Source organism: Myotis davidii, unplaced genomic scaffold (assembly GCF_000327345.1).
Source record: "Myotis davidii unplaced genomic scaffold, ASM32734v1 scaffold10, whole genome shotgun sequence".
Lineage (NCBI taxonomy): Eukaryota > Metazoa > Chordata > Mammalia > Chiroptera > Vespertilionidae > Myotis > Myotis davidii.
In genome coordinates, this window is record NW_006283544.1 from 1764336 (window position 1) to 1780978 (window position 16643).

The 16643-nt window shown below is 35.6% G+C and overlaps 1 protein-coding gene across 3 annotated transcripts in view; it reads right to left on the reverse strand.

Moving 5' to 3' along the window:
• Positions 1-565: 565 nt before the first annotated feature.
• The window catches only part of KLF5 (Kruppel-like factor 5 (intestinal)), a 29235-nt gene continuing 13157 nt past the window's right edge, over positions 566-16643 (reverse strand). The window contains exons 1-4 of one of the 3 annotated variants that reach the window (XM_006753738.2): positions 15568-15678; positions 14615-15485; positions 13539-13598; positions 566-2369 (exon numbers count right to left, since the gene is read on the reverse strand). In XM_006753738.2, coding sequence (XP_006753801.1) covers positions 2191-2369; positions 13539-13598; positions 14615-15473 — 1098 coding nt within the window. In that variant the 5' untranslated portion in view covers positions 15474-15485; positions 15568-15678 and the 3' untranslated portion in view covers positions 566-2190. Of the gene's footprint in view, positions 2370-13538; positions 13599-14614; positions 15491-15567; positions 15679-16643 lie in introns of those variants that run through there. The other 2 variants (XM_015564783.1, XM_015564797.1) reach the window with 2 other exon arrangements.

Here is a 16643-nt window from a genome sequence, read left to right on the forward strand (position 1 = left end):
AGGGGAGCACCCTGGAGATCGAGCCTGCAATCCAGGCATTTGCTCCGATTGGGAATAGAACCACATTTCGGCTCATGCGAACTGAGCTGAAACCAACTAAACCACACTGGCCAGAGACTGGGTAGGTATTTTGTAGCATGTCCCTTAATTGGGATTTGTCTTGTGTGATTCTCATCATTCAACTGGGATTACAAGTTTTTAGGAGGAAGACCAAAGTTCTGTTTTCATCACATCAAGTCAAAGGTACTAACCAGAAAAAAAATCAGCATTCATGAATTATGTATGCCTCCCTTTATACCTCTAATCATAGTTTAAAAACAAATTCCTCTTTTGCCTTAAACAAAGGTAGGTATTTGTTCAATGCAGAAACTTTTTTTTATTAACTGCCCTGATAGACCCTTTTAAACCAGCGGCCGCCAACCTTTCGGACCTCACAGACTACCAGTGGTCCGCGCGGGACCATTGGTTGGCGACAGCTGCTTTAAAGTTTTGGAAATGTAATTTGGTATTTTTGTTTTTCGAAATTTGCCAGTTTTGCTACTGTAGGTGAAGAAGGCACAACATGAATCTTTTAGGCACTTTTTATTTTCCAAAAAAAATTGTCATTAATATATAAACATCTCATTCTTTCAAAAAAATTCTACAACTATACAGCTGTTTGCTCCATTATTTGCATAGGAAATGACCACAATACAAAAATAAGAGGGGAAAAAGAAGCAAAACAGCAACCGATTTTAGCTTTTCATGTAGATAAGTTCCACGTATAAACATTTGAAGCCGCTTACAAAATATTTACACCACTTGTCATCTATTTACACGTTTTAAGAGCAACTTTTCTAACAAACAAAACTATAATTTATCAAGTTATGAAAATTTTCTAAAAAAACTTACTATATTAGCACAAAATAAATAAACAATATTTTAAAAACAAAATTAAAATTTCATTTCAATTAAGACCCCTTTTGGCATTTTGCTTATTTATTCGGCCCTTTGGTTAATAGCATCAGCATCACATTACTATTTTATGTTGCATATATGCAGTACTTGCTTCCTTAAGTTTTCAACATGTCATTTGTAATTAAAGGTAGACACTGAGTCAATATGAACAATAGATACACTAAACTGCACTGTAATTTAGGAAAAATTACTGTGTCACTGTATATTACATGCAAAATCCACTTAAACTGGCATTTAACCAACAGTACTGCATGAACAAATAACTGCATGATAAATTCAACGTTTTCATACATGAAAACTGCATCATAAATTCAACATTGCCATGTGAAAACTACATAAGTCCTCCGCCTGTAAAATGATACTGTTTAGCTTATTTTAAGAGGTTTAACTTTCATATATTGTAACTATCTTTAAGCTCTTGAGTTCACAATTCATATAAAACTCTTTCATATTTAAAATAAATCCCATTTTAATCAGTGCATTAAATCTGCTTTTTAAGTTCATTTGAATGATGATTATCTTTCCCCCTAAAGAAATGAATTTAATAGGTTTTTTAAGAGGTATCTTACAACAAAATTTAACTGTAAATGTATTCATGGTTATTTTCAAATTACTTATGATTTCTCCCCCAAAGAATCTTAGGAAACTTGTAATAAACCTATAAAGCTGATTTGCATATTTACAAAATTTTGAATAGCAAATATAGGCAACTCATAAAAAAAAAAAAAACAAAACAAACACTTATTTGTTCAATGGCTATTTGTGAATTGCCAGGTACGCTGTGTACACCTCTAAGGAATTATTCTATTATTGAAAACAACTTGATGTCAAGTAAAATCTTGACATACAATCCAGCCTTCTTCCTTCAGCCTGCCAACTGACTTGTTTACTAAACACAGTCACATTAAATGATGGTGCTTAGGTAAAAACGCTGCAAACACACATTGCACCCCCACCCCCCTACCCACGCTGAGATGCGCTGCCTGTCATGAGATGAAATCTGCTTGAGTAAAGCCATATACATTACAGCAAGCATTCCAGATTCCTAAAAGGACCAAACACTTTGGCATTAATACAATGTACTCCCTGTTTTTTCAAATATACAAAATATACATTTCCAGTTTTTTGCTTTTTCTTTTTATATATATATAGTTAAGTTTGTAGTTAAAATTTTGCCAAGTGAACTGCAGACCATCAGCGTGACTGCATAGGCACGCAGGCCCTCGCCGCAGCTCAGTTTTGGTGCCTCTTCATGTGCAAGGCCAGGTGGTCGGAGCGGGAGAAGCTGCGGTTGCACACCCCGCACTGGAATGGCTTGGCCCCGGTATGCTTCCGGTAGTGGCGCGTCAGCTCATCAGAGCGTGCGAACCTCCAGTCACAGCCTTCCCAGGTGCATTTGTATGGCTTCTCACCTGTGACAATGAACAAAGAGAAGAGATGAGGTGCCCTGCTTGTTAAGTCAAACATCATAGATACTGCCTGCCTGAAAAGAAATTTTCTTAAAAAAATCATGGTCCAAAAAGAAGGTCACAAATTTTGTTATGGAATTACTTCCCTCAAAGTCATCTAGTCAACAGTGTCAGTGTCTCATAGAAAGCTACTTCACGTGATTATATAAAGAAAAAGTATTCTGTTTACAACTAAAGGATGAAAAACTTGCAATTTTAAATGTGCAAGTTGAATCAGTGCTCCTGTATAAGTAAATCCATAAAAATGGCTAGACAGCTTGGGTGGCTTTATCATTACTATGGGAACACAACGTCTCCAAACTCACATTGAGTATAGGACTAATGGCTATAAGTTGGCCAAGAGAGAAAAAATTAAAGATGTTACTTAGGAGGGAGGGTACTTCTCAGATCACCAATACAATGAATTTAAGGTCACACAACTGCAACCCTTTACACCCTTTACTTCACAAACTGGTCCTCGATGTTTCTTGATTAGCCAGACTAAAACTGTCAGCACATACGACAGTTCCCTTGAACACACAGCCTCCAAAATGGAGTATTAGGGGCACTTGCTCTTAGAAATTCACAGTGGCACATGCACATTCAAGTAGAACGAAGATAAAGTTTCAAGTTCAATGGTGTTAAAGTTTTATGCAGCATTTGATATTTAATAAATTCCTCAACCAGATCAGAAAGTCCTGTACTGATCATTTATTTCACTTAGGTAGTCATGAAACAACCATAATAATTCTAATACTTGCTGACTCATGCATTCTTTTTTCTTTGTAAAGCACTGCCCATTCTTATACATGATTTGCCAAGTTTCTACTATATGGTTGGCACTGCCCTGAATGCTTGGAATACCACAGCCAGCAAAACAAAAATGCCTGGCTTCATGGAGCTTACATGTGTAATATGTACTTTTAAAAAGTTCCTACTAATCATTCAATCTACCTATTCTTTCACAGCTCTCCTCACTTTAATTGATAACTGAGCTGCTGTCCCATGGCAATTTGTATTATTCTCATCATTATCTAAAGTTTGCTAATCTTTCAAAACTACTTAGTATTTATAATGCAGTCTTAACTCACAGTTTTAGAATTAGTTAATCCTATTTGAGATTATGTAGTCCCCTAAATAAATCCTAAAATCTAAGAATCTCCCACTGAACATTAACTAGTAGTTCCTATATAGTATTGCTTTATTATTATAATTTCCTATGAATGTTAGTTTAAGATGAGAGCTTGAGATAAATTTACATATTTAAGTACTGTTGGTTTATAGCTGAGTTGTATATGGATGCATTTAAAAACTCTGACTAGCCAAGCTCTGAAATTCCTTTTAAAATGTTTTCTTCTAAAAGAGAAGAGCCTCAGGGTTGCCTTGAACACTATCACCATGAAACTCAACCATCTTTCTGCCTGATTTAGCAGTATCATATTCAGGAAGTTGTAAGATTACTCAACTGTGTCCAAATTTTAAAAGACATTGCCTACATCAACTGAGATTTCTACTACAGCTTGTGCTTAATACGGTTTTGCTATTCTGATAACCAGTCTGATTCTCAAACAAAACTCCGTAAGGATAAGAAGAAAAGGTACAAATTTCACAGAGCCAGGATGGCCAATTATTTCCCATGAGATTTCTTTCAACTCCTTATGGTATGCATCCCCAAGCCACCTTTCCTGTTTCTAATCCTCTGGCTCTGAACCAAGACACACCTATTTTTATTTTTTAAATTCTTTTTGGTTCCTATCACTCTATTTGTAAAATAGACATCACAATTCCTGGATTATTTTTTCTTCTCATAGTAAATTCTAAGATTTTAAGCTAATACACTCAAACCTGTTAAGTAACATAAGAAATAAACTACTTTTCTTTCACTTATAATCACATTTAATCTGTTTAATTCATAGATATGTTTTAGTACTAGCAGTAAAGGGAGCTATCACTCTTGCAGATGCAAATCAAATACAAAAAAAAATTATTTTTGCACTCGTGTTTTTGTTTCTCATGAAAAATAAAGTCACAAAAACAAACATGTTGGTTAAATACCTTACTGACATTTAATGGCAAAAGTTATTGCTGCTGTCTGAGGCAAGGAAAAAAAATTCCGGAAGTGCCCCAATTTTAAAAATCATTCTGATTTTTCAGAGTTTAAGAAACAAGGGACACTAGACTCTTTTTGTTCACTATTTTTATTGGCTATAAAGCAATAAACTGTACCAGTATTTTTAAAGTTTACTTTACTGATTGGTTAGAAAACGGTAGCTATTAAACTTCCTAAAACACTTGGGATTTTGCTCCCAATTTATGCACATCTATAGGTTGTTCAGCCAAGAATACTACCAGCGTCTGGGACATTAGTTATGGGACCAAGTCTTGACTATAAAAGCAAAGACAACTGTTCCCCACTTGGGGCAGTTTCTATGGGATTTGTTCAAGTGTCAACACTGCTCAAGTAAAACACTGTAGAGGAAGCTGGTACCCAATTTCTGGCCAAATAGCCAATTTGTGCCTTTCTTCCTCAGCCAGAAACACTATGCACAGTACTTCTGGGAAACCAAACTGACTTCCTTTAAGTTATTTCAACAGGATAGAACTTTCAAAAGCTTAATTGGATTTTTACAGAATCCTTTTCCAATACCACCAATTTAAAATATTTAGTTAAGCTCTTTCAACATCAACTTTATTTTTAAGTTCTCATGTTGTTAATGTGAAACTTTCCAAAGGCAAAGAGAAAAAAGTGACAAGTTTGTACAGCCTGGAAAACAAGCTTCCACTTTATCTCTCAAATAAAGTATGCATTTCCTCATTCTATTTTAAAATTACCAGGACTATTTTTGCTAGGAATCCCTAATCTTTTTTTTTAAAAAAAGTCCACGTTAAACATGTACACTATCCATACTGATAAAGTCAATCAATATATTCTATGAAAAATGTTAAGCAAAAACAATTCCAGGCACAGACACAAACATCCGTTGAGCACATATTCCAGAGTTAGGCACTTCTCAGAGTGTCACTTAGTCCTCACAACAGTTTGAGTTAGAAGCAAAATGATGAGCTCCACATTAGGAATCCTCGCCTGCCACTTATCCCTAATGTCCTTCTTAAACCCTCCATTAGCAAACATTAATACGCTCTACATGAATGATTTAGAAAACACCTACACAGTGTTCAAGTTTATTTAAAGATTTCAAAGCCACTTCTGAAGGTCGGTTGAGGAACAGTTGAAGGGACTGGGAGTAGGCCTTAACCCAGACTATCTGAAGCACCGAGTCCTGAAATCTGACCTGTGCTGGCATTGACAATCCCAATATTCTCTAACAATGGTTCCCCTTTATCCCAGGCTAAGTGAACTTCAGTGGGTTAGCCATGCAATATGTTTGTGAAGTATTCGAAAAATCTTTAATGATGAGCTAAAAAATTCTTATTTTTCCCCCCCTCTGATGAAGAGGTAAAAATTGACTTCTGAAACTAGCATAATAGAATGGGAGGTTTCTCTGCTCTGCTGAACATATTCAATAGACACATACCAAGGCCCTTTGCCTAGAATGTTCTACATAAATTCTTCTAACAAAAGAAAAATATCATAGGTGAAAATATTTTTAGTTATTCTGTGACTTTTTAAAGGTTTATTATAGCAGCCCAGCTGGCATAGCTCAGTGGTTGACCATTGACCTATGAACCAGGTGGTCATGGTTCGATTCCCAGTCAGAGCATGTGCATGGGTTGTGGGTTCCACCCCCAGTGTGAGGCATACAGGAGGCAGTCGATCCATGATTATCTCTCATCATTGATGTTTCTATCTCTCTCTCCATTTCCCTTCCTCTCTGAAATCAATAGCATGTTGTTGTTTTTTAAGTTTATTACAGCAAAGCTACCTATCTGGTTTTCTTTCTGAAAGCTAAAAGATAATCCAAATCAATGACATCTGATAAAGGCTAAAACCATCAGAATTAAAGCCAATGTTTAGTAAATAAGAGTGTAACCTGTACTAAATGACTTGCAAAATACAACAAATGAGACTTGGTCTCTGGCTTCCAAGAACTTAAAATCCATATCCCATTTGGAGACTTAAAACAAAGCAAACTGTTTAATAATTAGTACTTAATTCTTAAAATTTGAGTCTTTAAACTCAAAACAAGCTCATATTTCAGAAGGAAAATATTTTCATGCGATTTAATAATTAGATTTTTTTCAATAATTAGAGACTTAAGGAATTTTAGATTCTAAAACAGTCTTTATATATTTAAATAAAAGGTAAAGAAATAAGAAACACTAATCCCCAAATTAAAGAAATTCATAAATATTAGATATTAAATATCTAAAAAAAGATAAAGTAGGATGATTTAGGCTCATTAATTCCTAATTTTATGTCCATGCCAGTAATTTAAAAAATCTCTTTATTAATGCTCAATGTAATACATCTATACTTGGAACAGAAGGGTAGGCAGTTCATTCTAAAGATTAGTATTATTAGTATTTATAAAATGCATATAATATTTAATAGAGTATCCCTATCAATAATGTCCTCAACTTTAAACAAACTGACTACTTTAAAAGGTATAAGTAAGAAAATCCCTTCTTTCTCCCTGTTGGTCAATTTGTATTTAACTTCTTTCTTTAAAATCTGATTCTCCTTTACCTCTTCAGAAAACCTCTGAACAGTCTAGGACAGATTTCTGGCCCCAGCATCAGTTAAATTCCCTCTGAATGACTGATTTCATTTGCATCTATACTGCTGTATGAAGGCTTCCTCAACTGGCTTTGAAAGTTCCTCAAGGACAAACACTGGCTTCTATCCTGGCTGTAAATGCCACACTTCTAATACTTCTTTAGAACAACCACATATTTGGCCGAAGTCTGACCAACTCTGTTATTTTCATTAATGAAAAGAAGGGAAAGTGTAAGAGACAGGATAGCATCTAGTGTGAGTCTATTGGATTATCCTTTCTTTATGGCCCTACCAGCAATAAAGCATTTTCTATACTGCCTCAGACCACTGAGGATAATCTGACTAAATGTGGGTTTATGTGAGAATCCTGCCTTTTGCCTCTTTGGAGGTCATGTTTACAATCAGTTATTATTCATACTATAGTTGTACAGGAATAGATAAACTCTACAATAAACAAGTTTTCTTTTACAGTATTAGATACATTTGATGGAAACTAGGACGTTCTGGAGGCCCTAATGCTGGTCAGAGGGAGTGAGCGGACTCCTCCTGGGAACAAAGAACAGTAATCTGCCAAACCTAAAAGGGCTGGACCCGGGTCTAAGCAGTCAAAGGTCCGTCTACGTCCCAGGAGAATGAATCTCTAGGCTCCTCAACTACTGCTACTTCTGAGGGTTCTCAACAAAAACAATGGAAAACATCCTCTGTCGTTAACAGTGGAATGAAATACCAATTGTTGAGTCTAAAGACAACATTCAGATTCACTTTCTCATAATAAGGGTCCAAACTAAAATTTTTTTAAAGTATCGAAATATTTTACCGTTACTTTTTTAAAATAGAAAAATTCCATGTTTTCATTTTCCCAGCACTGAATGAGTACTGAATATTGTTTTCTTTTATTTTTTCTATCACCATTTATCTCCCCTTCCCCTCCTCCACCTCCATCTACCCCTCTCTCTCGCCAATCACCACACTGTTGTCCATGTCCATGAGCATCCTTTTTTTTTCTTTTTTGTTCAATCTCTCCCCTGTCCCCCGGCCCCACCCAGCAGAGCTGTCTGCCTGCTCGCTATCTATGAATCTTTTTATTTTGCTTGTTAGTTCCGTTTGTTCATTAGAGTCCACATATGAGTGAACGCATATGGTACTTGTCTCTCTCTGGTTTATTCCTTTCTCTTAATTTGGATTGAACAGGAGGATTCCTCCCAACTCTAAGGTTTGCATTCATAAAGTTATTAAAAAAGAAATTTATTCTTCTGCCTAGATGTTTTTTAATGGAAGTTAGTGACAGGGTACTTCTAAAACAGTAAGCTACCCTTAATCAGAATTGTTGGAGATCCTTGAATATAAATAACACAGGCTGACAGAATAAGAATGCTGCTCCAGAGATACTTTTACTAAAGTAGGACATTACTTTGTTTCTAAGCTTTCACCAGAAAAGATGTAGGTCGTCAAGCAAACAGCTACTACATTCTATAGAACTAAGAATATCTGGCAAAGTAAAATCACCTTGGGTGATTAAACTACCTTTACAGATGATTGTTTCTATCTCAACTTCAGCAATTCTATTTAATCTACTTAGAAGTGATCTTCTCCCACTAGTTTATAAGAAAAGAGAAGAAATTCTCTGCAAGATCGGTAAAAAATGCAATCAAATTAAACTTCTTAACCTTTGACAAGCTTTATCATTGCAGAACAAAAATTTCCTATGTAAATGTTTTTCAGATGAAAGAACAAGTCCTAGAAGCAAAGTTTAATCTTCCTAGTGAGAGTCATTAAAAAGAAATTGTTTCTAAGCTTTCAAACTCATAAATACCTTTCCAGAGGTCTGAGACCAGCAAGTCTCTTAACCACTACTATTTTTTTTACATAAGCTTGAAACTGTCAATATATAAAATAAAGCTACAAATGACAACAATTTAAGAATATTTATGTAGTAACATCTAACACTATAGGCTAAATATAATGTTTTTTCCTGCATCGTTTTGAAATATAGACTCAAAAACTCATTGGGCATTAAATTTCAATCTGGAAAACTTTTAACCTCTACCAGTAACACAGATTACACATTTAACTAATATTGATCCCTAGATCCAAACTGTATCATTCATCTCCATTAAGTCCAGATATAATATATACATATATATATATATATATATCCTTGTGCTGATTTTAGTTCTAAGTAATTTTCTAAGAAAGTGAAATCTTTTATATTTTTAAAAGCCATTCACACTCTTCCACATTTCCACACAAAGAAACTCATTTTCAGAATATTTTTAATATTTCTTTTAGTGGGAAAATGACAGAAATAAAAATATTGTCAACACTGTCAATATTTTAAAATAAAAAGTTATACCTAGCATGTTTAATAGGTAATAATGTAGAGCAAAGAATTATACAGAAATTTATACCTAAGGATTTTTTAGTACCCAAACTGAGACTAAAATCAATGTTTAGCAACAAATCTCAAACAGAGATTATGCATTTTAAAACACACATAGTAACATTTTAATATAAATGTCATTAGGAAATAGTGTCCTACATAATCATCAAGTAAGGCAGAACATGGGAATTTACCCCTTCCCACAACCAGGCTTAGGCTAAAAATCTTTCTAAGACTTCTTATGAAATCCCGAACACAGCTCACTGTGAAATGCAGCACTACCAGTGAGTCCATTTTGTGTTCTTATGGTATTTGTAGGTTTCCATTTTCTTTTGTGGGGTTGTTTCCAATTGTCCTTTTCCTGTCAACCCTTTTGGGATCAGTGCACCTTAACAGCTCGTGCAGAGTCACTTGAGCCAAGTGTGCATGCTGCTCAAAGACTTTTTCTGTAAAGTGCTCATTTTCTGCCCTGTTCCAGATAGCCGAGACTGGTAAGTGATCTAAAACTGTTACTAGACCCTAATTTCCCAACTGCTTTAGCACAGCCCCTAGGGTTAAGTACATATTCACACATATGACTAAAACCACTAGATTTCAAACATCTGCATTGAGTTCACTATTTACTTTTTCAGAATTTTATCTTTGCAAAGTACTTTTTTCCTAACGTGTGAGCACAAGTTTCAGAGAAATTTCCACATTCAATATAAAAAAAAGTATTTTAACTTATGGTACTCATAGCATACCAAAAAAAAAAAAAACCAGTATGAGTGGTAAGAACAACTTTTCAATTTCTTCCAAATCTTTCTTTGTATTTATACTGAGTTATTTTAAATGTTCATTATGAAATTAAAGATAGGTATATGAACAAAAACAACTATATCACCGGTTGCAGTAGATTTTTAATCTGATTCATGAATTGGTTTAATGGGCACAGTGATTTGCAAGGGCAAAAGGGTATGTGAGTTTTTAGAAAAAGCAAGGTGCTTGGGAGCAACTTTTAAACCGTGGCAATGAGTATAGCCCCTTGAATACATCATGAGGCATACACAAATTTCAGTAATATTCACAGTTAAGTGTTGTTGTAAGTACAAATATTTTGATTTGGAAATTTACCACTTCTTGACACTTACCTAGACGCAGCCACGATTATGTCTAACCAGAGGCATGACATGGTGTTCCAAGTAACACACACAACCACCCACCCACACACCCCTATATAAGGGGTACCTCTATAAGTCTGTATGTATGCCATCATGTACATAAAGACGTAACACGCTTTTAAAAGTGAAATATCATTATTTCCTAAAACAGAGTCAGATATTTTTGTCTAACCATACAAAGATAGAATTTTGTATTATTTGTCTATTCTTTCTGAATAAAAAAACCCCAAAGGTTATGAACTTAGAAAAAACTTGAATGCTATGAGACTTCTGGTTCAAGAAAATATCTACTCTTCCATCCAAAACTGTTTTTGAAAAGTCTTGTTTTGAAAAGACTATTTCCTTATGTTCAATTTGCAAGTCAAGAAGCATTTGCAATCTGAAAATTCGGAATAAGCAATAGAACTCAGATGTAGGTTGTTTTAATTGCTTAGATCATTTTTGAAGCATAAGGTAACTTGACATTTTAAAGCATTTACAATTTCATTCCAAAGAAATGCTAGGGTGCTTCATATTCTGCCTGCAAAATGGCAATCATTTAAAGAATAACTTTTATATTGTCAAATAGAAGATCAACATTTCCATATAGATTGGGCAAGGGAGGACAGAGAGAAAACAAGAAAAGCTATTAAATGAGAGAAGTACTTTAGAAATGCCTGAGCCTTAAAAAGGAGGGGTGGGGGGGGAGCAAAAAACCCAAGCCTTTGCTGGCTTCAGATACCTTCATTAAAAAACAACAGGCAGGGTAGGGAGGATGCAATGAGAGAGGTAATTTTAAAAGGCATTGTCTAGAAACTAGAAATGAGGAGAAAACAACCTCAATGCTCTATGATTACCCAAGAACGGGTTTAGCCAGATGAACAAGTCTGTTACAAACCCTCCCCAAGGCATCTGAAAGACTATCAAACAAAACTTTATTAAACTGGATTAAATGGTTTCACTCATTAGATGTCCATGGCTACACTGTTTACGATCACGTGAAGAAAAAAAAAGTTGATGCATGGGACCCAAACTAGGCTTCAGTCCTCTTTTCGGTTTGTTTTTATTAGTACAAGCTTTGTTAAGACAACCCACTATTAAATTTCTTTGCCAGCAGGTCAAGTTCCAGAATTGCAGGTATAAGCATTCAGAGCACTAAACCCTGACTTGCAGGGGTTGCAAGGCCATTTAGATATGCTCTGACTACATCCCTGCCAATAGCACTTGATTACATCGCTATATGCAATTGCACCCCTCTTTTATTAGGAGACTTTAACCTCATGAAAAACATGTTCCCCTCCTATCTCTCCTTTCAAGGACTTAAAAAAAAACAACCACCCCACAACACAATAGTTCGAATATTTCAGTTACTTCTACTTCCTTAATAAAAATTCAGGTAAAACCCATTTTCAATGTTTCCTTCCTTAACATAGATTGTACACAAAAGGATATTTCAGCATTTCTATATGGAATGTGTTCTTGGCCTTGTCATTTGTATTTTGAAAACTTTAGATTGAGTTTATTCTACATTTAATGGGAGTTTGTTCAACTATAAATGTAATTTCTACTTTGGGCTGATTACATAGGATCTTTTCCTTGATACAATCTATTTGTCTATATCTAAAAATGACAGACCCAAACAATCCATTTCATTGACTCATAAAAGAAATGTCTTTTCTTTAAAAGCAGTTTCTCAGAAAGCCATGGAATCTACCACGTTGTTGCCAACACTATGTAGGTTTTAATAAGTAGCAAGCAATACCTAACAGGCATACAAAATGTCTGCAGTCATATTCCTCTCAGTGCTAAGTCTCAGAACTGACCTTCATTCAAAGGCTTTTACTTTTTAATGCAGCAGTTAGAGATAACTACTTCATTTATCAAAACTCAATTTCCATAGTAACATCTAGCCTGGGGAGATTCAAGTCCTTACACTAATCCAACAACCCATTCAAAGGAACTGTTGAATACTTTGGTTTCCATAGCAATGATGGAATAAAACATTTTGCTAGGTCATTGCTTTTATTAGCAAACTTATCCTTTGAACTTTATGTTAGGCTTTGTTTAATGAGAGAAAATAAAACATAATCACTTTATATAAGTTCTTTCCTTTAGTGCTGTCCTTTTAACCAAAATCACAAATACTAACCACCTTTATGTTTGAAAATATTTTGGGTATTAGGATGGTTTGAAAGCATGCCACCTGATTTCAACCTAAAATGGGTTCTGATACAAAGTTTTACAATTAAAAAAGCATTTGATTGTATACATTTGACAAAATAAAATGTTTATAAAATTTAAAAGCACATTTTGAAAAAGAATGAAATATAAGCTAGAATCAAGTCTTTCAAATGCATCACATGTGGGCTGGGGTAGAGTGCAGACAAACTTCTAAACCACAACCCCATCTCTATTTGATTTTAATACTCTGTAATTTCCGCCCTTCCTTTCATCAAGCACATAAAACATGCTCAACACTGATATTTTAGGCTAATGGTAAAACTAAAGATAATGTATTAAGCAGTTATGCTTTACATGCTGAATGGGCAAGTTTTTAATGTTTCATATAGCTTTGCAGAAGCCAACTTGATTTGTTAAAGAAAAAAATTAGTTCCATTTTTTCCCTTTATGATAAGAAATAGCAGTGCCATTACAAGCTTTAAAATCCATTAGTAAACATCATTGTTTACATTTTTGGGTAATTAATTCTATGTGAGGTGACAGGGCAAGGCCTTCGCGAGGGAACATGAGCCTTCCTGGAACCAGACTTTTTCACTGAGCTGAATTTTGAGCCAAGCCAGGGCTGAAAAGGTAGGCCATTAAAAAATAAAAGTTGACAGAAGAAAGAAGAGATCAAACAAGTGTTGGCTTTTAAAAGGATGAATACCACTTACACTATTTACACAACTCAGAGAATTAACAAGAAAATTACATACCAGTATGAGTCCTCAGGTGAGCTTTTAAATGAGAAGACTTCGTATAAACTTTTGTGCAGCCTAAAATAAAGCAGGAGAGGAACAGCTTGTCATTTTAGAGATCCTTTGAAATCTTTACATTTGATGATTCAGTGTTTAAAATCTGGCTTTAAAGAAGAAATCTCTCATGCTAGATAGCTGAAGCTTCAGCTTTAAAAAGCACTCCCCTATTACCTTATTAAAGTGATTTGCTTTATGTATGTATCACTTTAGCAGAAAGAGGATAATGAGCCAAGCTACAAATGGGAAATGTGTTTATATTCCAGTAGGTGCTTTATAGTAAGTAGTAACATATACTTCAGTGATTTAAAAATTTTAATGGCTTCAGAGCTGACAATGTTAATCATTATCCAAGATGACTGCCATTTTCTGTACCCCTAACGTTTCTTGTTTTTTTCATTTAGTATGGCATGCCATATCATGTACCATAGCCAATAAATTATACCCTGCTTTATTTATAAACTAGCTTATGCCAGCAGCTTGCAAATATATTCATTACTGTCATCAATTCATATTTTGGGTCATATATGTCATTTAAGGATGAGCATACATGAACTACCCTTAAATCTATTGGATAGACAGTCTTATCATATAGCAGCCTTACTCAATCCCCACTTCATTACCACACCATATTTTCTTCTACCTTACTTAAGTAATCTTTTTCCAGGGTACTTAATTTAGAATTAAAAGCTCCAATTTATGATTGAAGATTATGTTAAATAAAATAACTCTGGCATAACTAAAAATTCTAATTTTTATTTAATATTAAAGAAAAAAAGTCTAAATAACTTTTTTCCAGAATTTAGTCTAGCCTTAAAAAAAAAAAAAAAAAAAAAAAAAACACCTCAAATAAGCAATAGACGACTAAACAGAACAACCAGGGAAAGGCACCGAGACTGGGATATGAAAAGAACAAAGTAGGTGATTTTCATTGTCAAGCACTACTGTCCTATGTAATTTTAAAAACTGAGTTTGGAAAAAAGCACAAAGACACAAACATTAAATCGATGATGCTTCAACCAGGTAAGACCACATACCAGGGTAATCGCAGTAGTGGATGCGTCGTTTCTCCAAATCGGGGTTACTCCTTCTGTTGTATCTGACAGGTTGGATGTTTTGCGAATTAACTGGTAGGGTGGCAGGTAAATTTGGATTGTGAATTGCCAGTTTAGAAGCAATTGTCGCAGCATAGGACGGAGGTGGGGTTAAATTCTGGAGCATCTCTGCTTGTCTATCTGGACTTCCAGGCTCTGAGCTTGGTGGTGACGGGGGAAAGTAAGTGGCCTGCTGTGGAAGAAACTGACTTGGCATTGTGTATGTGCAAGGGGGCATGCCCTGGAATTGTTTCATCGTAGTCTGCGGAACGGCAGAGGTGTGTGTGTTAAGGCCTGCCATGGCGGCTGACATAGAAACATTAAGAGTGTCCATGACTGCTGTCTGGTTTGTAGAACTGGGCATATCTAGATCCGGTGTATTCAGCAGCTGGTACAGGTGGCCCTGCGGGGGGACAGAGAGATGAAGATCTGGTGTAGGAAGTTCTTGTTTGATGAAAATATTGTTCACCTCTGGAGCTGCGGCCTGGTGTGAGCTGAATATACTGGTGAACTCAGGGAGGGCCTGGGTTGGGGCCGGAGGAGGGGCAGTCGTTTCACTCTGGTGGCTGAAAATGGTAACAGGTTCTGTCTTGATGTGTGTTACGCACGGTCTCTGGGATTTGTAGAGGCCAGTTCTCAGGTGAGTGATGTCAGGGAGGAAGACGTTCATGTTGATACTGTAAGGTAACCCTTCACTGTCAGTGAAGAACTGGTCTACGACTGAGGCACTGTCTCGTCTATACTTTTTATGCTCTGGAATTATAGAAACTGGAGGAAGCTGAGGTGTCAGATACTTCTCCATTTCACATCTCGTCTGAAAAAAAAAAGAGAGAGATACAAACATGCATAATCCACCTAATTCATCATCTCAGGAAGGATAAACAAACGGTGCTCACTAAAAATTCCCCAACAATCCTTGTGAAAAGTACTTGGGCAAACTCCTTCTAATGTTGCTTATAAACATATCAGGTTTATTTGTCAATTGTGTAATAACTGGTTCATCAAACCTTACAAAACTCTGTAAAACATGTATTTGGTAAAATCGCTCCCACAATCAACTGCGGACAAAAAGTGAATGAGGCAAATCAAGAAAAAAAGGAAGCAAACAGAGAGCATACTCCTTTCTGATGCAAGAATATGGAACACCTCATCACTCACATACAAGCAGAATTCCCTGCCCATCACACAGTTAAGTTGCAACTATAGTACAGTATTGTAATACTGCCAAACCACTATGTTCATATCATACAGCTCTTTAAAGTGTGTTTTTTAACTAAGCAAACCTTAAATATAATATTGCAAAGTTGTGAGCTTGTGTGGGGTTTGTTTTGTTTTGTTTTTGGCTTGGATATTGCTTAAATATCTAATATAAAACGTATTCCTTAGCTATTTTGGTGCCTTTCTTTTGATTTACAATTCAATAGACGCCTAAATACAATGCTTTGATCAAAACATAGTATCCACTGAAAGAACAAGTTCACATTCAACATTTGTTCTAAATGTTGATTTTAATCAGCAGATTCTGTAATTGGTTAATATGATAATGAAATGTTCCTATTCATATCCCTATCTGAAACAGATCTTTAATTACCTAGGGGAAAATCACTCCCTTGGTAGAGTGGTGCTAAGGCGCCCGTGGGTGGGGAGAGGCTGCTGTATGGCCAGCACAGTCATCAGCAAAGCATTTATCATGTCCTTCTCGGTGGGACAATGCTACATTCCCCCTCGCTCTGTAAAAACCTCAGTCAAGCCTTATACTCTTTTTTTTTTTTTTAAATATATTTTATTGATTTTTTACAGAGAAGAAGGGAGAGAGATAGAGAGTTAGAAACATCCATCAGCTGCCTCCTGCACACTGGGGATGTGCCCGAAACCAAGGTACATGCCCTTGACCGGAATCGAACCTGGGACCCTTCAGTCCGCAGGCCGACACTCTATCCACTGAGCAAACCGGTCAGGGCCCAGCATGTTG